The 25,772-nt window shown below is 47.6% G+C and overlaps 1 protein-coding gene across 1 annotated transcript in view; it reads left to right on the top strand.

The window, feature by feature from the left end:
• Positions 1-25,772, top strand: part of VPS50 (VPS50 subunit of EARP/GARPII complex) — a 119,411-nt gene that overhangs the window by 13,075 nt on the left and 80,564 nt on the right. Inside the window, exons 3-9 of the mRNA XM_069959417.1 lie at positions 2,121-2,243; positions 5,281-5,352; positions 11,885-11,938; positions 19,220-19,290; positions 22,986-23,103; positions 23,190-23,225; positions 25,644-25,726. Coding sequence (XP_069815518.1) covers positions 2,121-2,243; positions 5,281-5,352; positions 11,885-11,938; positions 19,220-19,290; positions 22,986-23,103; positions 23,190-23,225; positions 25,644-25,726 — 557 coding nt within the window. The remainder of the gene's footprint in view (positions 1-2,120; positions 2,244-5,280; positions 5,353-11,884; positions 11,939-19,219; positions 19,291-22,985; positions 23,104-23,189; positions 23,226-25,643; positions 25,727-25,772) is intronic.

Genomic DNA, 25,772 nt, shown 5'->3' with positions numbered 1-25,772 from the left:
TCCTGTACTTATAAGCTGCTGTATATCCTGCAGTGGGGTATTCTCTCCAGTCTGACACAGTGCTCTCTGCTGCCACCTCTGTCCAGAGCAGCAGCAAATCCCCATAGACAACAACCTTCTGTCAAGACATGGAGGGGTGGGTGGGGGAGGGAGGAGGCAGGCATGGGGAGGCTTGGCCCCACCTCCTTGACACTTCAGCTGTGAGCAGAATCTAGAGCCAACAGACTCCCTTTAGCAAGTAATATTTACTGCAATGTACTTAATATGTTATATGGTTAAATAAATAGTGAAACTCATACGGCAAAAACCCGTCCTACAGCTTTGTGGATAGAAACTTCAATGGTTAGGTAGGTGGTCGGTGTCCACATGATGCCAGGAAACAGAACATTGCCCATCACACTGCCCCCGCCATCTTGTCTTCTTCCCATAGTGCATCCTGGTGCGTCTCTTGCCAGGTAAGTGACGCACCCGGCCGTCCACATGTTGGCGACCGTGACCCATCAGACCACACGCCTTCCTCCATTGCTCCATACTCTGGATCTGATGCCCATTGTAGCCGCTTTTGGTTGCCAGTGAATCGCTATGGACGCCCTGACTGATCTGTAGGACCCCATACATGTCCGCTTCCCGCATCCCCCTGAGCGGTCATGTATACATCCCATCCCGATAGGTGTCACATATAATCAGTCTTCTCCCCTCAGCCGTCACTGGTTGTAATATTGTGGCTGATCGCTGTATACTCGCCCCATCACTATGCGCAGTCACGTATCTTATTTATAGGTGATTTGCGCCCTGGCTATGGGTATTTATGATTGCGGGGGATCGGCTTAGTGAGATGCTTCCTGCTCAGATGACGGTTTTATCGCTCTATATTCCTGAGGTCGATGTTCTTCTTGATGTAGTAGTAGACGCGGGTTACTGGAAGTGGATCACTGCTTATTGCTGTCATGTGCCTCAGCATAGAGGGGATGCACCAGTCTCTCTTGTGGAGTTCTGAATACAGACACTAGGTGCCCGGGCATGCTGGGAGTTGTAGTTTTGTCGCAGGTTGGAGATGACTATTCTGTAGCGTTAGGATGTATGCGGATGCTCATTGCGTATTCCCATGGGGTGTAGGACTGTGCGCCAGTTCATTGGGAGATGTCATTCTATCTTCCCGCTCTATTAGCTGGCTGACAAAGAAATAAGATTGCAATCAAACAAGTGCGACTCTCTCTGAATAACGGCTTCTCCTTCGCCACCGCCGCCGCTGCTCAATTAGTCACTGTTCAGCTTCTGAAAGTGCCGGGACGCACATGAATCACTGCTGTCTAAACCTTCTGATTTTCTCATAAGTAACTCTTTGGGATTTTGCATCGTGATTTAGTCACCAGGCGACCGCAAAGCCTTCTACGTCACCAAAAAGTTCTGAAAAGTTTGTTTTTCTTTCGAATCAACCTGTGCGAGAAAGTGCCAGAGATTTGTAATTTACTTCTATTAAAAATATCCAAATACTAAAAAATCCCAAGTACAAGTTGCTGTATATTCTGCAGGAAGTGGTGTATTCTCTCCAGTCTGACACAGTGCTCTCTGCTGCCACCTCTGTCTATGTCAGGAACTGTCCAGAGCAGGAGAGGTTTCCTATGGGGATTTGCTGCTGCTCTGGACAGTTCCTGACATGGACAGAGGTGGCAGCAGAGAGCACTGTGTCAGACTGGAGAGAATACACCACTTCCTGCAGAATATACAGCAACTTGTACTTGGGATTTTTTAGTAGAAGTAAATTACAAATTTCTGGCACCAGTTGATTTGAAAGAAAACATTTTTGGGTGAACAATTCCTATAAATCCAGATTCAGAACTCCACCCTATCCCCCAGATGATTCTTATTAATAGCCCCTAGATTGTATGCAGTTATATAGCTCCATAAAGTCCAAGCTATGTAGCCCTACTGTATTGATCCAGTAGAAGGAAGTATGAAGTGTAATGCCGCCATATTGAGCTATTCATGTTGCATTGTATCACTTCTGTAATTCCTCAGTATTAGGCCTGCACTGCTCTGTAATTCAGATGGACCTTCCTGCATCCTCTATGAACATGTCATTTGTTAAGGTTTTTTTTAATTTTTTAATTTTTTTACAGGAGGAGCTGCGTGAGCCCCGGGAGCAGGCCACTGATCCTCTCACCGAACAGGAGATCATCAACAGCATTGAAGAGATTTATTTTTCAAATGACTCGCTTGACATTGTGAAATATGAGCTGGAGGTGAGTAATCGCTTTATAATAGTCATATAGTAATCAAGGTTACAGAGTAAGAATATAACTACTATAATACTGCTCCTATATACAGAAATATAACTACTATAATACTGCTCCTATATACAGGAATATAACTACTATAATACTGCTCCTATATACAAGAATATAACTACTATAATACTGCTCCCTATATAAAGGGATATAACTACTATAATACTGCTCCTATATACAAGAATATAACTACTATAATACTGCTTCTATATACAGGAATATAACTACTATAACACTGCTCCTATATACAGGAATATAACTACTATAATACTGCCCCCTATATACAAGAATATAACTACTATAATACTGCTCCTATATACAGGAATATAACTACTATAATACTGCCCCCTATATACAGGAATATAACTACTATAATCACGAACTGGAGAGAATGGAACGGCTGCACATCCCATCTATGGCTGATACTAATGCCGCTAGGCCTATATTAAAAATCAACACCAGAGTGTCTGTATATGAATTGATCAAGCCATATTGCCCCGTGTACCACCGCGCAGGTCCTCTGGTCCACACTGGTCCCTACGCTAACTCCACACCGTGTCGGTCAGCGACCGCCAACCCCGCAAAGCGTGCACGTGCAGGGAAGGGAGGCCATGGAACGGCCCTGCAACCCCAATGTCACAGGACCAGACCCAAAAAGCCCCATAGGTGTGAGGTGCAGCACTCTGTTTCTTCCCTGAACCGCATTTTGTTTCTCTCTTTTCTCCGTGTATTGCACTCCTCCTGGTGAGACCCACATGACCGCAATTAGCAGGAGACACCTGAGTGCACATGGTTTTAATCCCTCCTGTCTTTTCCCATTCTGTTTGCTGCAGCTATGGTGAGCGCAATACCTTATCCAGACTTGTGCTGCTTGGGGGCGACCTTCTCCGCCGGCGGTGCTGGCCGGGTTCTGGTGTGGTGTTTTTGGGTCTGGTCCTGTGGCATGGGGGTCGCAGGGCCGTCCCATGGCCCCCGTTCCCTGAGTGCGCACGCCTGCCGGGTTGGTGACCACTGACTGGCACGGTGTGGACTTAGTGTAGGGACCCATGTGTATCAGATACCGGCACGAGGTACATGGGGCAGTATGGCTTGATCAATTCATACACAAAATTCTGATGTGTTTTTTATTTAGCCTAGCGGCACTAGTATCAGCCATAGGTGTGAGGTGCAGCATTCTGTTTCTTCCCTGAACCGCATAACTACTATAATACTGCTCCTATATACAGGAATATAACTACTATAATACTGCCCCTATGTACAGGAATATACTACTATAATAGTGCTCCTATATACAAGAATATAACTACTATAATACTGCTCCTATATACAGGAATATAACAACTATAATACTGCTCCTATATACAGGAATATAACTACTATAATACTGCTCCCTATATACAGGGATATACTACTATAATACTGCTCCTATATACAGGAATATAACTACTATAATACTGCTCCTATATACAGGGATATAACTACTATAATACTGCCCCTATATACAAGAATATAACTACTATAATGTATAAAATAGAAAATAAGTCCAAGCACTCACCGGATGAAGGGATCTCTTTGTGCGTTTATTCAGACATCACAGGGAGGGAGCGGTGGCAAGGGTGCGGGAGCGTGTAGCAGACAACTGTTTCGCGCCTCAGCGCTTTGTCAAGTCTTACCAAGTAAGACTTGACAAAGCGCTGAGGCGCGAAACAGTTGTCTGCTACACGCTCCCGCACCCTTGCCACCGCTCCCTCCCTGTGATGTCTGAATAAACGCACAAAGAGATCCCTTCATCCGGTGAGTGCTTGGACTTATTTTCTATTTTATACACCGTACTGCCCTTGTCTCTGTTCGAGCACCGCGGCTACTTACCAGTGCAGTTTATTAGCCCTTAATCCGACTCCAGCGCACAGCTACTGATTGAGCAGTATTCAGACAGTGCCGGCACCTGTATCTTCCTGAAGCATAACTACTATAATACTGCTCCCTATATACAGGGATATACTACTATAATACTGCTCCTATATACAGGAATATAACTACTATAATACTGCTCCTATATACAGGGATATAACTACTATAATACTGCCCCTATATACAAGAATATAACTACTATAATACTGCTCCCTATATACAGGGATATAACTACTATAATACTGCTCCTATACACAAGAATATAACTACTACAATACTCCTCCTATATACAGGAATATAACTACTATAATACTGCTCCTATATACAGGGATATAACTACTATAATACTGCTCCCTATATGCAGGGATATAACTACTATAATACTGCTCCTATATACAAGAATATAACTACTATAATACTGCCTCCTATATACAAGAATATAACTACTATAATACTGCTCCTATATACAGGAATATAACTACTATAATACTGCCCCTATATACAAGAATATAACTACTACAATACTCCTCCTATATACAAGATTATAACTACTATAATACTGCCTCCTATATACAGGAATATAACTACTATAATACTGCCCCCTATATACAGGAATATAACTACTATAATACTGCCCCCTATATACAAGAATATAACTACTATAATACTGCTCCTATATACAGGAATATAACTACTATAATACTGCTCCTATATACAAGAATATAACTACTATAATACTGCCCCCTATATACAAGAATATAACTACTATAATACTGCTCCTATATACAGGAATATAACTACTATAATACTGCTCCTATATACAAGAATATAACTACTATAATACTACTCCTATATACAGGAATATAACTACTATAATACTGCTCCTATATACAAGAATATAACTACTATAATACTGCTCCTATATACAGGAATATAACTACTATAATACTGCTCCTATATACAAGAATATAACTACAATACTACTGTATATACATGTTATCTGTCCTTTGTAGTGGCCCCGTGTGCTGTATAGCGGTCATTTTTATGCTATTACACTGTATACTTATATCGCCCTGTGTAGAAGTTGCCCCCAGTGCTGACGCTACATGAGATTGAGGAGTACCGGGAGAAGCTGAAGAGGCAGCAGTCTGCAGTAAGTAGAGGTGTCCATGTTGGAGGGTGGTCGGGCGTTTCTCGGCTCTCTGGTTTGCGGTGAGCTATAATTAGGTTGGCTGTAATCCCACTCAGGGGAGAGAAGCTAGCCCGGCATCTGCAGCTATATCAATGGAGAGCCGCGGGCAGCGGTGGCCGAGCACTCTATTAAGCCCTCTTGGACTTTTCAGTTCTTAATGAATATCCATCAATTTACATCTCAAACAATATCAGAATGTCTGAGCCCGGGGGAGGCCGCAGAGCGGGAGAATGCTAATTCTCTATAACATCGAGCAGAGGAGACAAAGCCAGAGAGATCTTCAGAAATCCGCTTCTTGATTTAGTTTCCTTTCTTAAAGGGGTACTCAGGCGAAAATCTTTTTCTTTTAAATCAACTGGTGTCAGAAAGTTATATAGATTTGTAATTTACTTCTATTTAAAAATCTTCAGTCTTCACGTACTTATCAGCTGCTGTATGTCCTGCAGGAAGTGGTGTATTCTTTCCAGTCTGACACAGTGCTCTCTGCTGCCACCTCTGTCCATGTCAGGAACTGTCCAGAGCAGTAACAAATCCCCATAGAAAACCTCTCCTGCTCTTGACAGTTCCTGACATGGACAGAGGTGGCAGCAGAGAGTGTGGTGTGCTCGACCGGTCACTAAGTTGTTATGGGTGACGCCACTTCTATGGTGGTCGGTAGTGCAGTATAGCATAGCCTGTGATGGTACTGTTGTGACGCCAGTGCTAGTTCAGCGCACAGGTGTGGTAGTATACCTCGTTTTAGTTGCGGCTGGCTATATTGTTCCCCAATGGTCGGTGACTTTCCAAGTTGTGATGGGTCCCTTGGGCTCTTGTCACAGTTGTCTGGAGTGGGAAGATGACCCACCCGGACTAGCTGTACCGCTACCCACAGAAAGGGGAGAGTAACCCAAGGAGTGTGTAGCCGGTATGTGTAGGTGCTGGTGCAATGATCACTGAGTCCCAGTATAATAAAATAAACTGGATTTACTAATAATCTCTTGTGATACAGGATACATTGGTAACAAATAACTCCTTTGGTACAGACTTGTGTTCACTGGATCTGTGCTGGGAGATACTTAAAAGTGCTAAGTTGGATAGTGGTGCTTGCGTAGCTTAGTGATGAGCAGTGAAGAGGAGATGAGTTTGTAGTGAGAGCCCCAACCCAGGGTAATAATGCGCTCTGCCTGAACTTGAGAGATACTTGAGAGAAGAGAAGAATACTTGTGAGAAGAATTCTTGTGCCCGTATTATATCTAAACTACCTTCTGCCCTGCAGTGTCTGAGTACCCGTCCTATCAGGGTGGCACAAGCTCCAGTCTTGGTTACCTGAGAGTAGATAAGGCTGGGTTCACAGTACGTTTTTGCAATTAGTTTTTTTTATCCGTTATTTTGTTGGAAAAAACAGATGCAACAGATAAGTTTTAATTCGTTTTTTTTATAATGGAATTCAATGGAAAAACGGATCAAGACGGATGCACACACATGTATCCGTTTTTTGCAACGGATTTTTTGAAACAGATTGCAAAAACGTATTGTGAACCCAGCCTTAGTGTCCGAAATTATCTGGTGTCACCTGCGCTGCAAGATAGAGTGAGTAGACCTTCGTACGGTTGCTTTGCTCTATCCGGGTCAGTTCCTCTGTACTAGGATACCGCCCTGCACTATTTAGAGAGGTTCGCGGGGATGGGGTGATCTCTGACTTGTTCTCTTTTAGGGGTCTTACACTGCATAGTGTCTGTAGTTATACCTGCAGAAGTAAAAGTCTCTGGGTTTTCCATACACCTGTGTCTTGGCTCACTAACACTAACTGGGTTGTCCTGGACAGGATAGAGCCAGGCCTGTTCTGTTTTTGTCCTACTCCTCAGAGAATCAGAGGGAAACTGATGCTATACTTCCTCTCCCCAAGTGACTACTTCCTACAAGGGTATGTAAGAGCCCCTGTGAGTGGTGAAGAAGAGAGTGTTTAGCGAAAGAAGCATAGATATAGGTAGACTAAAAGAAGTATCTCCATTGGGCCACAAAATCACAGAATACAAAGAAAAACAGTAACCCTATAGTAAGTACAGCTGGGACACACACACACACACACACACACATATATATATATATATATATATATATATATATATATATATATAAGCTCATAAATAAAATACTGGCATCTAGTGGCGAAACTAGAAAATGTACCTTTGCTTTTAAATACTAGGCTTTTGCGACACGTGCCAGATAAGGATCACCCGTGGTGGGACACCACAAGAGCATTGTCTCAGACTGGAAAGAAGACACCACTTCCTGCAGGTCATACAGCAGCTGATAAGTACTGGAAAACTGAAGATTTTTTAATAGAAGTAAATTAAAAATCTATATAACTTTCTGAAACCAGTTGATTTGAAAGAAAAAAATTTTTTAGTCGGAGTACCCCTTTAATTGTTTCATCTTCTTGCCCTCATTTGCGTCATGGAGGTGAGTACTTACATTCGCCATGCCTAGTCCATTCCTCCTGCAGCCCCCGATAAATGAGACGCATCTAATAGACATGTATGTGAGTTTGTGGCGGGGCCCAGGTAATGTAGATGGCGGTATGTGCCTGAGCTCAGGTGCGTTATGGATGTGACTGCTATGAATTAGTGATGACGGCTCCGGATGATGGAAGGTAATTCCCTGTAATGCGATGTGGCACTTACATGATGTTCAGCTTTGAAGTCTGGAGAGAATGGATCAGAAAGTGTTGTCGCCGTCTCTTTAAGGATGTCATGTATAATGCAAAGCTGCCAATAAATATCATTGTCTCCAGCGCCTCCGACCTCCCAGTGAGATGCTGCTGCCGCTTCCTGCGCTGATCCCCCCCCCCCCCCCCTTGGTTATTGGATTACCCAGCGCCCCCCTCTCCGCTTCTAAATGATTTCCATTGTTTCTGCACAGTAAATAAGTTGCGTCTTGTGTTTTCGGAATGAGACAAGACGTGAATGTAGATTGGAGATCCGACACCGCTGCCGCCCGGAACATTAGACTCAATTACATTAGGATTTAGTCATTCCGTGCATTCACATGGCCGCCATCCATCTTCTTGTTGCCACTAACCCAGGGATGGGGAACCTTTGGCCCTCCAGGTGTTACCGTTAGCTGTCCAGGCATGATGGGAATTGTAGTCTTGCAACAGCTGGAGGGCTGAAGGTTCCACATCCCTACACAAACCTGTCATTTGTTTCGGAAATTTCAAACACACACACACACACACACACACACACACACACACACACACACATATATATATATATTCATGTATTTGTGTATGTGTATATATATATATATATATATATATATATATATATATATATAAAACCTTTCTTTATGCTTTTTTTTTTCCAATTTTAGGTGCCAATTCTTTTATTTTTTTTTGTTTCTTATAAGCTTTATGCATTTACCTACTCTTCCTTTGCAAGGGTTGTTCTTGAATTTGCTTTGGGCCTCTACTAATCGTGGTTCTCCGATTCAGCCGATTATCGCTCTGTGTAATAGAGACAACGATCAGCCAATAAAACTGATTTAATTGGTTTAGGCCTTCACCTAAAATTGCTGGACGCCGAATGCACATTGCTACGTGTAATAGTGATGTGTGGCTGATGGCTGACGATTGCCCAAACACCTGATACCTCTCCCCGCTCCCGGTCTTCTCTCCTGTGCTCTGCAGCTTTCCAGTCCCGGCCTGTGATTGGCTGAGAAGCGTGTCAGCTGACAGGCCGCTCAGACACTACTGCTGCTGGGATCGGGAAGCTGCGGAGCTCGGGAGAGAAGACCGGGAGCAGGGAGAGGTAAATTATCAGGTCTTTGGGCGAGGGCTACATGGACATCGATGTCCGTGCAGCCCTTACTGCCTGATTATTGGACTGTCTAGTAGGTCCAGTAAATGAGTGCTGATTTAGCAAAATGATCGGGCCCTAGTCTGCCTGTGTAATAGGGCTCTAAGGGTGCCTTTACACACACAGATTTTTGCAGCCAAAGCCAGGAACAGACTATAAACAAGGAACAGATCATAAAGGAAAAACTGAGATTTCCTCTCTTTTTAATTCTATTCCTGGCTTTGGTGTGAAGAATCTGTCAGATAATCTGTCTGTATATGGGAACCCTTAGTGATGGCTATTTCTGGGCTTCCATCACCCGGTACAGCTGTAGCATCAGGGTGTACAAGTAATGGGAGCCCTGTACATTGTGTAGTGGCCATGATGATTTACTGCAGCTCAGCTCCCATTGAAGTAAATAGGGGCCGAGCTTCTCAAAGTATACAGTGTCACTTACTGGCTGGTGAGGTTAGGGGTCCCTGCTACAGATGTGCACAACCTGGGCGTGCTGGGGTCCCTCTGAATCAGAGCCTGCAGGATTTGCTTACTGGCGGCTGTAGAAGTTGGATGCAGCCCTAAGGCATGCCTGGAAAACATGGATACAGCCACAGGCCATAGGCTCTATCCATGTTTTCTCAGACTGACTAGGGCTGCATCCAACTACTTCAGCCACCGGTAATCTAATGCTGCATGTTCGGGTATGGACGGACCCCAGCACGTGCAGGTTGTGTCATCTCTAGTCCCTGCCAGTGTCCGGCCGCAGCACAAAGCGGAATCTGCAGCAAAAAGGCCAGCGGGGACAAGATAGTCGTATGAACATAGTCCCCGCACACCGGGAGCAAATAAGCTGGAGTTAGCTTAGAGGGGAACTGCAGTGCAGGAGCCTAGAGAGCTTTTTAGGCGTTTTAGTGGTGGCCGAGGAGACAGTGCTGCTAGTGGTGGCTGAGGAGACAGTGCTGCTAGTGGTGGCCGAGGAGACAGTGCTGCTAGTGGTGGCCGGGGAGACAGTGCTGCTAGTGGTGGCCGGGGAGACAGTGCTGCTAGTGGTGGCCGAGGAGACAGTGCTGCTAGTGGTGGCCGGGGAGACAGTGCTGCTAGTGGTGGCCTGGGAGACATTGCTGCTAGTGGTGGCCGGGGAGACAGTGCTGCTAGTGGTGGCCGGGGAGACAGTGCTGCTAGTGGTGCCGAGGAGACAGTGCTGCTAGTGGTGGCCGGGGAGACAGTGCTGCTAGTGGTGGCCGGGGAGACAGTGCTGCTAGTGGTGGCCGAGGAGACAGTACTGCTAGTGGTGGCTGAGGAGGCAGTGCTGCTAGTGGTGGCTGAGGAGACAGTGCTGCTAGTGGTGGCCGAGGAGACAGTGCTGCTAGTGGTGGCCGGGGAGACAGTGCTGCTAGTGGTGCCGAGGAGACAGTGCTGCTAGTGGTGGCCGGGGAGACAGTGCTGCTAGTGGTGGCCGGGGAGACAGTGCTGCTAGTGGTGGCCGGGGAGACAGTGCTGCTAGTGGTGGCCGGGGAGACAGTGCTGCTAGTGGTGGCCGAGGAGACAGTGCTGCTAGTGGTGGCCGAGGAGACAGTGCTGCTAGTGGTGGCCGAGGAGACAGTGCTGCTAGTGGTGGCCGGGGAGACAGTGCTGCTAGTGGTGGCCGGGGAGACAGTGCTGCTAGTGGTGGCCGTGGAGACAGTGCTGCTAGTGGTGGCCGGGGAGACAGTGCTGCTAGTGGTGGCCGGGGAGACAGTGCTGCTAGTGGTGGCCGGGGAGACAGTGCTGCTAGTGGTGGCTGAGGAGACAGTGCTGCTAGTGGTGGCCCGGGTGGCCGAGGAGACAGTGCTGCTAGTGGTGGCTGAGGAGACAGTGCTGCTAGTGGTGCCGAGGAGACAGTGCTGCTAGTGGTGGCCGAGGTGGCCGAGGAGACAGTGCTGCTAGTGGTGGCTGAGGAGACAGTGCTGCTAGTGGTGCCGAGGAGACAGTGCTGCTAGTGGTGGCTGAGGAGACAGTACTGCTAGTGGTGGCTGAGGAGACAGTACTGCTAGTGGTGGCTGAGGAGACAGTACTGCTAGTGGTGGTCGGGGAGACAGTGATGCTAGTGGTGGCCGAGGAGACAGTGCTGCTAGTGGTGGTCGGGGAGGCAGTGCTGCTAGTGGTGGTCGGGGAGACAGTGCTGCTAGTGGTGGCCGAGGAGACAGTGCTGCTAGTGGTGGCCGAAGAGACAGTGCTGCTAGTGGTGGCTGAGGAGACAGTGCTGCTAGTGGTGGCTGAGGAGACAGTGCTGCTAGTGGTGGCCGAGGAGACAGTGCTGCTCGTGGTGGTCGGGGAGGCAGTGCTGCTAGTGGTGGCCGAGAAGACAGTACTGCTAGTGGTGGCCGAGGAGACAGTGCTGCTAGTGGTGGCCGGGGAGGCAGTGCTACTGTTTGTAGTAGAGGGGAAAGTGTTGATTGAAAGAGAGTGAAAGGACATATATATATATATGTGTGTGTGTGTTTGTGTGTGTATATATATATATGTGTGTGTGTGTGTGTGTGTGTGTGTGTGTATATATATATGTGTGTGTGTGTGTGTGTGTATATATATATGTGTGTGTGTGTGTATATATATATGTGTGTGTGTTTGTATATATGTGTGTGTTGTTTTCTAATTACATATTTCTAATCTGTATTTTATATTTTTAATTTTTTTAGGTTTCGAAAAAAGTAGCAGATCTGATTCTAGAGAAGCAGCCGTCCTATGTGAAGGTAAGCCCCGACCCCTGTACCTGCTGCTGCTGGGGCGTCTCCGGGGTCATTTCTCCCATCATTACTGAAATAAAAAAGGGTGAAAAGAAAAGTTTCATAGACTTTTGACTCTGTGTACAATGATTCCTGCTGATACAGCCCTCATACAGCTCTGGGGATGGGAAAAATAAATACTGGTTATAGCTCTCAGAATGTTAAAATGAAAACTGCTAAATGTCCTCAATTGTTAAAGAAGTGCCCTGGAGATTTTTTTTTCCTAGAATCCATATTTTTAATTTTATTGTTATTTAAAAATCTCCAGTCGTCCAGTACTTATCAGCTGCTGTATGCCCTGCAGGAAGTGGTGTATTCTCTCCAGTCTGACACAGTGCTCTCTGCTGCCACCTCTGTCCATGTCAGGAACTGTCCAGAGCAGCAGCAAATCTCCATAGAAAACCTCTCCTGCTCTGGACAGTTCCTGACATGGACAGAGGTGGCAGCAGAGAGCACTGTGTCAGACTGGAGAGAATACACCACTTCCTGCAGAACATACAGCAGCTGATAAGTACTGGAAGTAGAAAGTTGTACAACTTCTCATGACCTGATGCATAAACATTTACATGAGGATAGACGGCCCCTTTAAGAGAACATTCAGCACATCCTGACCCGTTTATTAGCGTTTTTTGCTGTTTTCCTCTCTCGTCTCTTGTATTACTATCTCTTCTTCAATACAAACACGTGAAATCGGATTTTTTGCCTCCCCTCCCCCGGTTAGCAGCTGCTCGCTGTCTATACGGTGAGGAATGCTAAATGAGGAGTTGTTGCGGCTCTTCTCCCTCTGCGCGCGGCTGCCTCTTCCCGTGATATCGGGGGTCATGCTCTGCTGATTCCCATCCATCGTCACTTCCACAAATTGGCTTTTTATAAACCGTTCTTTGACCTCTAACTTCTCCGCAAATTGTTATTTGTTGTGGAGCAGATTAGGAGAAGATTTTGGAGCGATGGGCGAGCGCCTGCAGACGCTTTCTCTGCTTTTTTATATTCTTACTGTTGTTTGTTATTGTTGACCTGCAATGTACTTGTCTGTGTTTGTTGCTTTGTCTCTATGTATCTGTATTTTAGGGCGGTAATAAATTCCGGGCCCGTCCTCTTGTTTGTATAGATAGATAAGGAGAGTGTTATTCCTTGTAATACGCTCCAAGCGGAGGCCGAAACTGTTTAGAAGTAAAGAACGTCCTGTCCGTGAAGGTTGTACGAGCTGAGGCGTGAACAGCAGCTGTACTCCTACAGAACTCAAAGGGAAGCAGGACTCACAGGCTTTCTCTATTAGTGGTGGGGGAAGCAGGACTCACAGGCTTTCTCTATTAGTGGTGGGGGAAGCAGGACTCACAGGCTTTCTCTATGAGTGATGGGGGAAGCAGGACTCACAGGCTTTCTCTACATAGAATGTCCGCCCTCTTTCCTGTGCTACGTGCAGTGTCCCCGTCTATAAGACTCTATAAATTTATATCCCGCACACTCAGCTTTCCAAGGAGACACAAACCCTGAGCACCTCATCTGCACCCTCACAGAGTACGGCTTATAACTTGTCATCATGACATGTCAGAACTTCTTTAGAGCGATTGCTCCCGTGGAATAGGAATTTTCTGCCGCCGGACTTTGTGCGCTGACAGTAACCCCGCGCTCTCACTTAATCATCAAGGGAAACAAACTGGAGCAATCTGCGTCCAATCTCCGGGGTTCAAAGCAATTTATGGAAACGCATAGTTTTTGCTGAGTCGGCTTTTTGTATGGCGTCCGTGATAAGTCGCTCCGCGGGCGCCCACTCCCACACTTCAGATTTTGGAGCCACTTTCACTCCTAGGAGGAGCCCTGCAGATTATCGGGCTCATTTACAGTTATTATCGGCCCGTGTAATACCACTCTAAGAGGGTGGAGATGAACGTGCAAGGAGAATAAGGGCCCTGTTACACGGGACGATTATCGTGCGAAAAATCGTTATATCATTGAAATTTTAACGATAATCGTTGTGTAATTGCAGGCAACGATCGAAAAATCGTCCGTATGTCATTGATCGTTTATTTAGATCTGAACCTAAAATATCGCTTATCGTTCCCTGTAATTCCACGTTCGTTCGCTCAAGTTCCGCACTTTTTCACTAATCGTTCAGTGTAGTTGCACATTGTTCATTGTTTTGCCGGGATCAGAAGGAATAAACGATCATAGCAACGATCGCAATAAGGAACGTAGTAACAATCGTAACTAACGACCATCGTTCTGTGTGATGTGGTGAACGATTTTAGGTTAACGATAAACAATCTCTTTTGCGATCGTTAATAGTTAATCGTTAAAAATCGTTCCGTTTAATAGGACCCTAAGAGGGTGGAGGTGAAAGTACAAGGAGAATGAGAGCCCTCTATGTCATCTATAGTCTTACATGGACTTGTTTAATGTCTCGAATGACGTTTCTTACATCTCCGCTCTCATATCCATCCATCAGTCCACTAGTGTTCTTTAGTGTTGAGCAGAGTTACCGAACTGTTTCGGTTCGTCAAAGTTCTCCAATCCTGAACAATCAGCATACGACTCCCGGCGTCTGGAGAAGTTGGATGCCGCCCTAGGGACATCCCAGGATGTGTGCAACTATTATATCCTTCCCGCTCATTATTAGGCTGGGTTCACACTACGTATATTTCAGTCAGTATTGCAACCAAAACCAGGAGTGGATTGAAAGCACAGAAAGGATCTGTTCACACAATGTTGAAATTAAATGGATGGCCGCCATATAACAGTAAATAACGGCCATTATTTCAATATAACAGCCGTTGTTTTAAAATAACAGCAAATATTTGCCATTAAATGGCGGCCATCCACTCAATTTCAACATTGTGTGAACAGATCCTTTCTGTGTTTTTAATCCACTCCTGGTTTTGGTTGCAATACTGACTGAAATATACGTAGTGTGAATCCAGTCTAAGTGTAGATGAAACAGAAAACTTGAGGAAGGGGAGGGGCCATATTAAAGACACACCTCCTTCCTGTCTATACATAGTGTGTGCTTTATGGCAGCTGTAACATGGCCTTATATTGGCCTGTGACCTATGTGGACAAGAGCAATTAGGATATAGGCTTTGTGCCGCCGCCTCACATCAGTGTTGTCGAGATTGCAGACAGTTTCTAACCAGGGTCTTCTAACCTGCTGTTAGTCTCTCTTCAACGTTGTAATTCTTAATCTACAAACCATAACTGGAGTTGGGTGAATTTGTTCTAATAGAATTAATTTCATTCAGAATTTCCCCCAAAATTTGTAACAGAGCAGGGACTCCTGTCAAAGGCAGATGTCCCTGCTTCTGAATGCTGAGCTGTGGGGCTTACACGCTGTGATCTTCAGCTCTGTTTACATTCACAGAGCTGAGGATAGAGCGTCTCTGCTGGAGGGAAGCAGTCATGGTTAGTGCATCTTTACATTCACTCTCTACAGGCCAGTAAATGTTAAAGGGGAACCCTGGTTTTATATATATATATATATAATATTCTTTTCTCAAATCAACTGTTGCAATAAAGTTATTTAGATTTGTAAATTATTTCTGTTTACAAAAATCTCCAGTCTTCCGGTACTTATCAACTGCTGTATGTCCTGCACGAAGTGGTGTATTCTCTCCAGTCTGCCACAGTGCTCTCTGCTGCCATCTCTGTCCATGTCAGGAACTGTCCAGAGCAGGAGAGGTTTTCTATGGGGATTTGCTGCTGCTCTGGACAGTTCCTGACATGGACAGAGGTGGCAGTAGAGAGCACTGTATCAGACTGGAGAGAATACACCACTTCTTGCAGGACATTCAGCAGCTGATAAGTCCTGGAAGACTGGAGATTTTTATATAGAAGTCATTTAAAAATCTTTCTGGCACCAGTTGATTTATAATATATATTTTTTTGCCGTAGTACCCCTTTAATACATATGTCTGGAGCTCTATCCCCCTTGGTGTCTGCACTGGTTTTGTGCTCGCTTCTCTTTTTCCTCTTTTTTTAGAAGGAGCATTAGGTTTCCTGGCCGTGCAGCTGCGGTTTAATCATCCGTATTCGCAGCCAATATGAATTCCGCTCACACGGGCCGCGTCCTCACCTGCCATCTGTGCCAGACAATACTCCATTCTGATTAGTGGATTTTGAAGAGTAACTAAAACACATGATTTGCATTAGCGGAGTGCGCAGATTGACTGTGCCAGCTATTGATCAGCCCCCGGCGCTCGGTGCCAAGCCCGGCAATTATCTCAGTAAGTCAGTGACAAGGTGGGGGGGGCTGCGCGGAGATCTCACGGCTTTACAAGCCATCCTGACAATTATTCTCCCATCTCTAATAGCTGTGTGCCCGGGTGTGTGACTCGCCAGGTAGCAGACCGTGATATTGGGACACAGTGTGGTGCTCCCCCTCCCCCTCCTACCTCCATAACTATTCCTGCTACGTGAAGGCATTACGCTGGGTGGTTGCAGGAGGTCGGGCTGCCGCAAACGCCTGCCAAATCTTTTTGAAGTCTTAAAACTTTTTTAAAGTTTGAATAGAATGAGGAAAGTTGTCATTTACCCAGCATGGCCCCTCCATCCTTCCTGTCCAAGAAGTCGTTTTTGTCCCTTGTGGAGCAGGGGTATAACTAGGATTCATGGGGCCCCACAGCAAGAAATGGTACAGGGCCCAATCAATCCTGTCCACCCCCTCCCCCACCCCACACACATACTTACCTGGCCCGACGCAGCCCACCAGCATTACTTCGCTTTCCCAGCTCCCTGGTGCATGAGTGGCTGGTGCTGGTGTGAGCCGCTCTACAGTGTAGACAATGCTCTGTGAGCTCTACAGCCTGGACTCCAGACTGATACATTGTACATAGCTAGTCCTGCTCTCAGCTGTATCCAGTGTAGACAATGCTCTGTGAGCTCCAGACTAATACATTGTACATAGCTAGTCCTGCTCTCAGCTGTATCCAGTGTAGACAATGCTCTGTGAGCTCCAGACTAATACATTGTACATAGCTAGTCCTGCTCTCAGCTGTATCCAGTGTAGACAATGCTCTGTGAGCTCCAGACTGATACATTGTACATAGCTAGTCCTGCCCTCAGCTGTATCCAGTGTAGACAATGCTCTGTGAGCGCTACAGCCTGGACTCCAGACTGATACATTGTACATAGCTAGTCCTGCTCTCAGCTGTATCCAGTGTAGACAATGCTCTGTGAGCTCCAGACTGACACATTTTACATAGCTAGTCCTGCTCTCAGCTGTATCCAGTGTAGACAATGCTCTGTGAGCTAAATACATCAGCAGCTGCTGCACAGATCTCCCTGGTAGTTTTTTACAATGTATCAGTTTGAGGTTCAGGCTGTTTCGCTCACAGAGCATTGTCTACACTGGACACAGTTGTGTTCTATGCTTCACGTGTTTTCTATCACTTGTCCAGTCTCGGTTCGTTCAGTTGTCTGTACCGGCTATCTCTAGCCTGACTGGTCTGGAGAATGTGATGGGACTTGTAGTACTCCAGCTATAGTAGTAGTCTTCCAGATGGCGTCTCTGCAGAATACAGCTCATTGTCGTCTCTTCCCCTCTAAATCCAGTTAAGTGCGTTGAGCGTCTTCTCTATTACCCGGGGGCCCGTGTAATGTTTGCATGGCAGCGCTGTCATCTTTACAGGCATTATGGGTAGGCGGCTCTAGGGTAAAATCTGCAGGAGATAGAAAGTGTCAGAACACAGCGGACATGACTTCATTAATTCTCCTCCAATTTACAAGCCGCAGCATCAGAGCGGGGAGAGATGCGATGAAAACGTGAGTCCTCAGAGCTCAGGAAGGTTCTTATATTACATACATGGCGGTAATGGGGGTGATGGCAAAAATCTCATGGGGAACCGCCATGCTAATGTACTGTATATCATATGTAGCCAGTATAAAAAAGAAGATCAAAGGAGTCTGATGTCTCTATGAGAAGGAAGCCAGTGGCAAACATTAGTTGAGTTTATAATGAAGAATCTCTAAAAGGGGTTGCACACTGCTGCTTCATTCACTTAAAGGGGAACTATCAGCAGGTTAGATAAATTTATGTCCCTATTGCTCAGGAGCAACAGAGGAGGAGGCTATGTCTCTTATAGTATGTCTCTTACCTTCCTCCTCGGCGCCGTTCTGGTGCAGTTAGTAGGTTGCTCCACAGTCTGGTGAGACCATAAGGAGCACTGCTGCCCCCATAGCCCCGATCTGGCCCACCCCCAGTCGGCCACTCCATTTATTATCATTAAAAGAGGGGTTGGCCGGCTTAGGGTGGATCGATGCTATGGGGCGGCCAGTGCCCCTAATGGTGTTACTGGACCAAACTACTAACTGCACCAGAACGACGCCAATGATGAAGGTAAGAGACATACTATAAGAGACATACCTTCCTCCTAGGAGTCTCATGTACAATAGGGACTTATTGTACCTGCTGATAGTTCCCCTTTAAGGATCCTTAGCTCCTATGATGGGTGGGGGCCCCCTTCTAGTCAGCTAGCTATCCCTGTTTAACGGATAGGGAATAACTACTTCTTTATCAGCTGTCACGCTTGTTCTCTTGACCCCACACACGTTATTGAGCCCCTCACACTCGGTGCAATAGATGGTATTCTCCATTTCTTAAGTTTTTTGCATAATATTCTGCAGCTGGGTAGTGTTGGGCGGAGTTGTTTTCCAGAATTCAGTAGGGCAGCATCCAACTATGAAGAACGTTCAGCTTTCGAGAACAGTGCCGAACCCAAACAGTTTGGCAACTCCGCTCAACACTCCGTGGCCTCCAGCAATCAGCTGTAACCTAAGAGCTAAAGTGTTAGGTTTCCCTACAGCACTCCCGCAGGGGAAAATAGGCATTACACCCTTCACTGAAATCAGTATGCAGGCATAGGGGTGCGAGACACTGCTTGCGGGTCTCTTCGCTATGGATCTAGTGAACATCTTCCAGCCTCCGTTTTTCTTTGGCAGTCTAGTGTTATTGCTCCTTTTCTTTTACGTCCTTGAGAAATCCTTCTGCGGGAGACCGCTGGGATAATGGTTATTTTAGTAGATACTTTGCCTGGCTGTTGCCTTCATGCTCATCCCCTCACACATCAGATAAATGCCGCTCTTAGTATGGTTACAGCTCCCGGGAAGGAGCCCAGCAGGGGACAATGAGGCAGTAAATAGTTTTATTTGCATTGTAACTTCACTTATTTATATAGCGCCGGCGTGTTTGATATACAGCGAGGCTGAATCCCGGGTAAGAAGGACAACGTCTGATCAGGAGTCTCCTTTGTGTTGCAGGAATTGGAGCGCGTTACGTCACTGCAGACGAGTCTTCAGCTGGCCGCGGTTATTTGTACTAATGGACGAAGGTAATGAGACGAGGACGCGGCCATACGCTTCCCATTTGGTTCTCGTCTAGAAATTATAAAAAGGATTGTCTACCTGAAATGGGTTTTCTTTCTAATATTGTCCATGTGTTTTGTAAGGTTTTTCCATGGTTTTACTCTCATATACTTTAAAATGTGTATTTAAAGGGGCGCTCCAACTGATCCCTGATGAGTTAAGGGATTCATTACTATGTGTAAGTCTAGACAATCACAGCAGCATAAATTTTGATTTCATGTGATATATCATACACTAATCGAGGTCTGTATCGTTACATAGCCCCTTGCCTCCTCTCTGTGTCTGTGTCCCAGTATAGCCTGTGCCTCCTCTCTGTGTCCCAGTATAGCCTGTGCCTCCTCTCTGTGTCTGTGTCCCAGTATAGCCTGTGCCTCCTCTCTGTGTCCCAGTATAGCCTGTGCCTCCTCTCTGTGTCTGTGTCCCAGTATAGCCTGTGCCTCCTCTCTGTGTCCCAGTATAGCCTGTGCCTCCTCTCTGTGTCTGTGTCCCAGTATAGCCTGTGCCTCCTCTCTGTGTCCCAGTATAGCCTGTGTCTTCTCTCTGTGTCCCAGTATAGCCTGTGCCTCCTCTCTGTGTCTGTGTCCCAGTATAGCCTGTGCCTCCTCTCTGTGTCTGTGTCCCAGTATAGCCTGTGCCTCCTCTCTGTGTCTGTGTCCCAGTATAGCCTGTGCCTCCTCTCTGTGTCTGTGTCCCAGTATAGCCTATGCCACCTCTCTGTGTCTGTGTCCCAGTATAGCCTGTGCCTCCTCTCTGTGTCTGTGTCCCAGTATAGCCTATGCCACCTCTCTGTGTCTGTGTCCCAGTATAGCCTGTGCCTCCTCTCTGTGTCTGTGTCCCAGTATAGCCTGTGCCTCCTCTCTGTGTCCCAGTATAGCCTGTGCCTCCTCTCTGTGTCTGTGTCCCAGTATAGCCTGTGCCTCCTCTCTGTGTCCCAGTATAGCCTGTGCCTCCTCTCTGTGTCTGTGTCCCAGTATAGCCTGTGCCTCCTCTCTGTGTCCCAGTATAGCCTGTGTCTTCTCTCTGTGTCCCAGTATAGCCTGTGCCTCCTCTCTGTGTCTGTGTCCCAGTATAGCCTGTGCCTCCTCTCTGTGTCTGTGTCCCAGTATAGCCTATGCCACCTCTCTGTGTCTGTGTCCCAGTATAGCCTGTGCCTCCTCTCTGTGTCTGTGTCCCAGTATAGCCTATGCCACCTCTCTGTGTCTGTGTCCCAGTATAGCCTATGCCACCTCTCTGTGTCTGTGTCCCAGTATAGCCTGTGCCTCCTCTCTGTGTCCCAGTATAGCCTGTGCCTCCTCTCTGTGTCTGTGTCCCAGTATAGCCTGTGCCTCCTCTCTGTGTCTGTGTCCCAGTATAGCCTGTGCCTCCTCTCTGTGTCCCAGTATAGCCTGTGCCTCCTCTCTGTGTCCCAGTATAGCCTGTGCCTCCTCTCTGTGTCTGTGTCCCAGTATAGCCTGTGCCTCCTCTCTGTGTCTGTGTCCCAGTATAGCCTGTGCCTCCTCTCTGTGTCTGTGTCCCAGTATAGCCTGTGCCTCCTCTCTGTGTCTGTGTCCCAGTATAGCCTGTGCCTCCTCTCTGTGTCTGTGTCCCAGTATAGCCTGTGCCTCCTCTCTGTGTCTGTGTCCCAGTATAGCCTGTGCCTCCTCTCTGTGTCTGTGTCCCAGTATAGCCTGTGCCTCCTCTCTGTGTCTGTGTCCCAGTATAGCATGTCACATTTTGTCTGTCCTCTCTGTGTATATAACACCATGTATATAAAGAGCGTATATATATTTATATACGTGAGGACTCATATCCCGTACACCTGAGTGAATGGTGCGGCGTGTTTCCCGTTCATTACTTCAGCTTGTGTGAATAGGTATCCAGCTGTACAATGGCGGCCGCCCCGGCGCTGTTATCCAGAACCTTTCACGGTGATCTCTCTTCCAGTAATTACACCGTGCCTTCCTCTCAGCGGGGGCACTATGGATTTCCTCTCATATTTGCTCATTTCTATTGTACATTCAACAAGGAATTCAATATTTCCCCACATGTAACAGAGCTGAGAAAGCAACTCGGATTTCTGCAGAAGTTCTAGTTTTTAAAAAGAAGTAGTGCAGACGGGTCACACAGTGTCAGAGTGCCCCCAATGGGATGCCGGGGGTAGAGCCCTGACAGCGATGTTTTCACCACGACCAGATGCAGAATATCTTGATTTTCTGTGTTGTTGTTTTTTTAAATACTCCTTCCTGTCTCTGCTTGCTGTAATAGAATAGAACATTTTTACCTGTGTTTTCCAGCATAGCGATATCTCTCCTTTGTGTCTATGCTCCAGTAAAACCTGTGACTCTTCTCTGTATCTGTGTTCCACCATAGTCTGTGCATTCTCTCTCTGTCTGTGTACCAGCATAGCCTGTGCCTCCTCTCTGTGTTCCAGCATAGCCTGTGCCTCCTCTCTGTGTTCCAGCATAGCCTGTTCCATCTCTCTGTGTCTGTGCCCCAGTATAGCCTGTGCCTCCTCTCTGAGTCCCAGAATAGCCTGTGCCTCCTCTCTGTGTCCCAGCATAGCCTTTGCCTCCTCTCTGTGTTCCAGCATATCCTGTGCCTCCTCTCTCTGCCTGTGTTCCAGTATAGCCTATTCCTACTTTCTGTGTTCCAGCATAGCCCTTCCGCCCTCCCTTCCGTTTTTTTCATACATTGTAACCGCTTATTTCTAGAAAAAAAAAACAATACAATTGGACAAAACCTAAGGCTTTTCCCTCGTGACATTGTTGGGGGAGAACACTGGGACCCCCATACACATAATGGGTTTGGCTGCCCTGTTAATAATCTGGTCACCCATTGGCTTTTCTATATTGGCTATGATCACTGGAGTTGACAAGTGGGCGTTGTTTTACAAGCACGAGGTCCTATGGATGCAAACCAGTGCGTCCAGCAAAGCCCCAAACCTTGTAGCAGCTTAAAGAGTGTGGATCTCATAGCGCCACCTACTGGTCCCATGCTTTATGCCATTATTATCACAAATACCGGATCGGTGATTCCTTTTGGATATCATCCCTTCATCCCTTCCACTAGGTATACCACAGGGTGGGCTGGAGGGTCTTGTGTGGGGGGGTTGTGTGTGGGGTGGAGGGTCATATGTAAGGGGGTTGTGTGTGGGGTGGAGGGTCATGTGTGAGGGGGTTGTGTGTGGGGTGGGGTGGAGGGTCATGTGTGTGAGGGGTCGTGTGTGGGGTGGAGGGTCATGTGTGAGGGGGTTGTGTGTGGAGTGGGGTGGAGGGTCATGTGGGTGGAGTGTCATGTGTGTGAGGGGTCGTGTGTGGGGTGGAGGGTCATGTGTGTGGGGGGTCATGTGTGGGGTGTGGGGGGTCATGTGTGGGGTGGGGGGGTTGTGTGTGCGGTTGGGTGGAGGGTTGTGTGTGGGGGGGTTGTGTGTGTGTGGGGTAGGAGGGTCATGTGTGTATGGGGGGGTCGTCATGTGCGGTTGGGTGGAGGGTCATGTGTGGGGGGTCATGTGTGTGTATGTGTGTGTGTGTGTGTGGGGGTGGAGAGTCGTGTGTGTGTGTGGGGGGGGTCGTCGTGTGCGGTTGGGTGGAGGGTCATGTGTGTGGGGGGTGGAGAGTCGTGTGTGGCGGGGTCTTGCGTGGATTGGCCCCAGTTCCTTATTGATTTGGCCTCTTCTTCCCAGACACCTGAATACCGCCAAAGAAGGCTTCACGCAGGCCAGCCTGGGACTATTGGCCAATCAGAGGAAGCGGCAGCTACTGATCGGTCTCCTGAAGTCTCTGAGGACAATTAAGACTCTGGTACAGACACCGCCGTCCGCCTCCATTATTCCTCCACTTATTGGCAGATCATTTATCATGTCTTTAATTCTTTTTTTTTTTTCTAGCAAAGAACGGACGTCCGTCTCAGCGAGATGCTAGAGGTAGGTGCTGGTGTATTTTATCCGGTTTTCATTTGCATTTCAATGAATGAGATGAATAATTTGTGTCTGACGGCGCGGCGGCATCTCCCTGGTCGCTGACAGCGGGGGTGAGGGACACGGTTAGTAAGGAGGGGATCACCAGCTATATCTGCAAGTCAGTTACAGTGTGGAGTATGTATGAAAGCTGTCCATACACAGAAGATGGCCGTCAGCTGGTGGGCCCCCATACACAGAAGATGTCCGTCAGCTGGTGGGCCCCCATACACAGAAGATGTCCGTCAGCTGGTGGGTCCCCATACACAGAAGATGGCCGTCAGCTGGTGGGGCCCCCATACACAGAAGATGTCCCTCAGCTGGTGGGCCCCCATATACAGAAGATGGCAGTCAGCTGGTGGGCGCCCATACACAGAAGATGGCGGTCAGCTGGTGCGGCCCCTATACACAGAAGATGGCAGTCAGCTGATGGGCCCCATACACAGAAGATGTCCGTCAGCTGGTGGGCCCCCATACACAGAAGATGGCAGTCAGCTGGTGGGCCCCCATACACAGAAGATGGCAGTCAGCTGGTGGGCCCCCATACACAGAAGATGGCCGTCAGCTGGTGGGCCCCCATACACAGAAGATGTCCGTCAGCTGGTGGGTCCCCATACACAGAAGATGTCTGTCAGCTGGTGGGCCCCCATACACAGAAGATGTCCGTCAGCTGGTGGGGCCCCATACACAGAAGATGTCCGTCAGCTGGTGGGCCCCATACACAGAAGATGTCCGTCAGCTGGTGGGCCCCCATACACAGAAGATGTTCGTCAGCTGGTGGGCCCCCATGCACAGAAGATGGCCGTCAGCTGGTGGGCCCCCATACACAGAAGATGTTCGTCAGCTGGTGGGCCCCCATACACAGAAGATGGCGGTGAGCTGGTGGGGCCCCTATACACAGAAGATGGCCGTCAGCTGATGGGCCCCCATACACAGAAGATGGCCGTCAGCTGGTGGGGCCCCATAGACAGAAGATGGCCGTCAGCTGGTGGGCCCCCATACACAGAAGATGGCCGTCAGCTGGTGGGGCCCCTATACACAGAAGATGGCCGTCAGCTGGTGGGCCCCCATAGACAGAAGATGGCCGTCAGCTGGTGGGCCCCCATAGACAGAAGATGGCCGTCAGCTGGTGGGCCCCCATACACAAAAGATGGCCGTCAGCTGGTGGGCCCCCATACACAAAAGATGGCCGTCAGCTGGTGGGCCCCCATACACAAAAGATGGCCGTCAGCTGGTGGGCCCCTATACACGGAAGATGGCCGTCAGCTGGTGGGCCCCATACACAGAAGATGTCCGTCAGCTGGTGGGCCCCCATACACAGAAGATGTCCGTCAGCTGGTGGGCCCCCATACACAGAAGATGGCAGTCAGCTGGTGGGCCCCATACACAGAAGATGGCTGTCAGCTGGTGGGCCCCATACACAGAAGATGGCCGTCAGCTAGTGGGCCCCCATACACAAAAGATGGCCGTCAGCTGGTGGGCCCCATACACAAAAGATGGCCGTCAGCTGGTGGGCCCCCATACACAAAAGATGGCCGTCAGCTGGTGGGCCTCCCTTCTGATCCCCATAAACGTGAACAATAGGTCAGCCGAGAAAGAAAGGGGTAAGCTGCTGCCACATGTCAGTGTATCAGTAATTAAAGGGCTTGTTCACCGAAAAAAAAAAATTCAAATCAACTGATGCCAGAATGTGCCAGAGATTAGTAATTTATTTCCATTGAAAAATATCCTGTCTTCCAGTACTTATCAGCTGCTGTATGTCCTGCAGGAAGTGGCGTATTCTCTCCAGTATGACACAGTGCTCTTTGCTGCCACCTCTGTCCATGTCAGGAACTGTCCAGAGCAGCAGCAAATCCCCATAGAAAACCTCTCCTGCTCCGGACAGTTCCTGACATGGACAGAGGTGGCAGCAGAGAGCACTGTCAGACTGGAGAGAATACACTACTTCCTGCAGTACATACAGCAGCTGATAAATACTCGAAGACTGGAAATTTTTTTAATATAAGTAAATTACAAATCTCTGGCACATTCTAACACCAGGTTACTTGAAAGGAAAAATGTTAACTTCCTACGTCTAGCAACATTGGATGCCGCCCTAGGGAGCCCTGTAAAACCTGTATACGGCCATATGCTGTGTCCGTGGTTTCCAGGACTCCCTAGGGCGGCATCCAACTTCTCCCAACGTGGGGAGTTAAATGTTGATCATCAAACCCCGCTCTGGAGTTCCGCTCCGTGGTGTCTCATATACCAGGATTGTGACGCTCTTATATCTCCTGATTTATAAGGGATGTGAGACATCAGGAACCAGGAAAGAGACTGCTTACACTTGTCATCCACCACATGGTTGTAGAGACTGTTAATGTGATCTTATGTGTCTGTTTATAGGAGGAAGACTATCCCGGAGCCATCCAGCTGTGCCTGGAGTGTCAGAAGGCGGCCAGTACATTCAAACACTACAGCTGTATAAGGTGCGAATATGGGGGGGCCCCGGCTGTGTATGGTGTATATATAGTA

This window comes from Dendropsophus ebraccatus, chromosome 2 (genome assembly GCF_027789765.1).
Source record: "Dendropsophus ebraccatus isolate aDenEbr1 chromosome 2, aDenEbr1.pat, whole genome shotgun sequence".
Lineage (NCBI taxonomy): Eukaryota > Metazoa > Chordata > Amphibia > Anura > Hylidae > Dendropsophus > Dendropsophus ebraccatus.
This window is presented reverse-complemented; position numbering and strand designations above follow the sequence as displayed.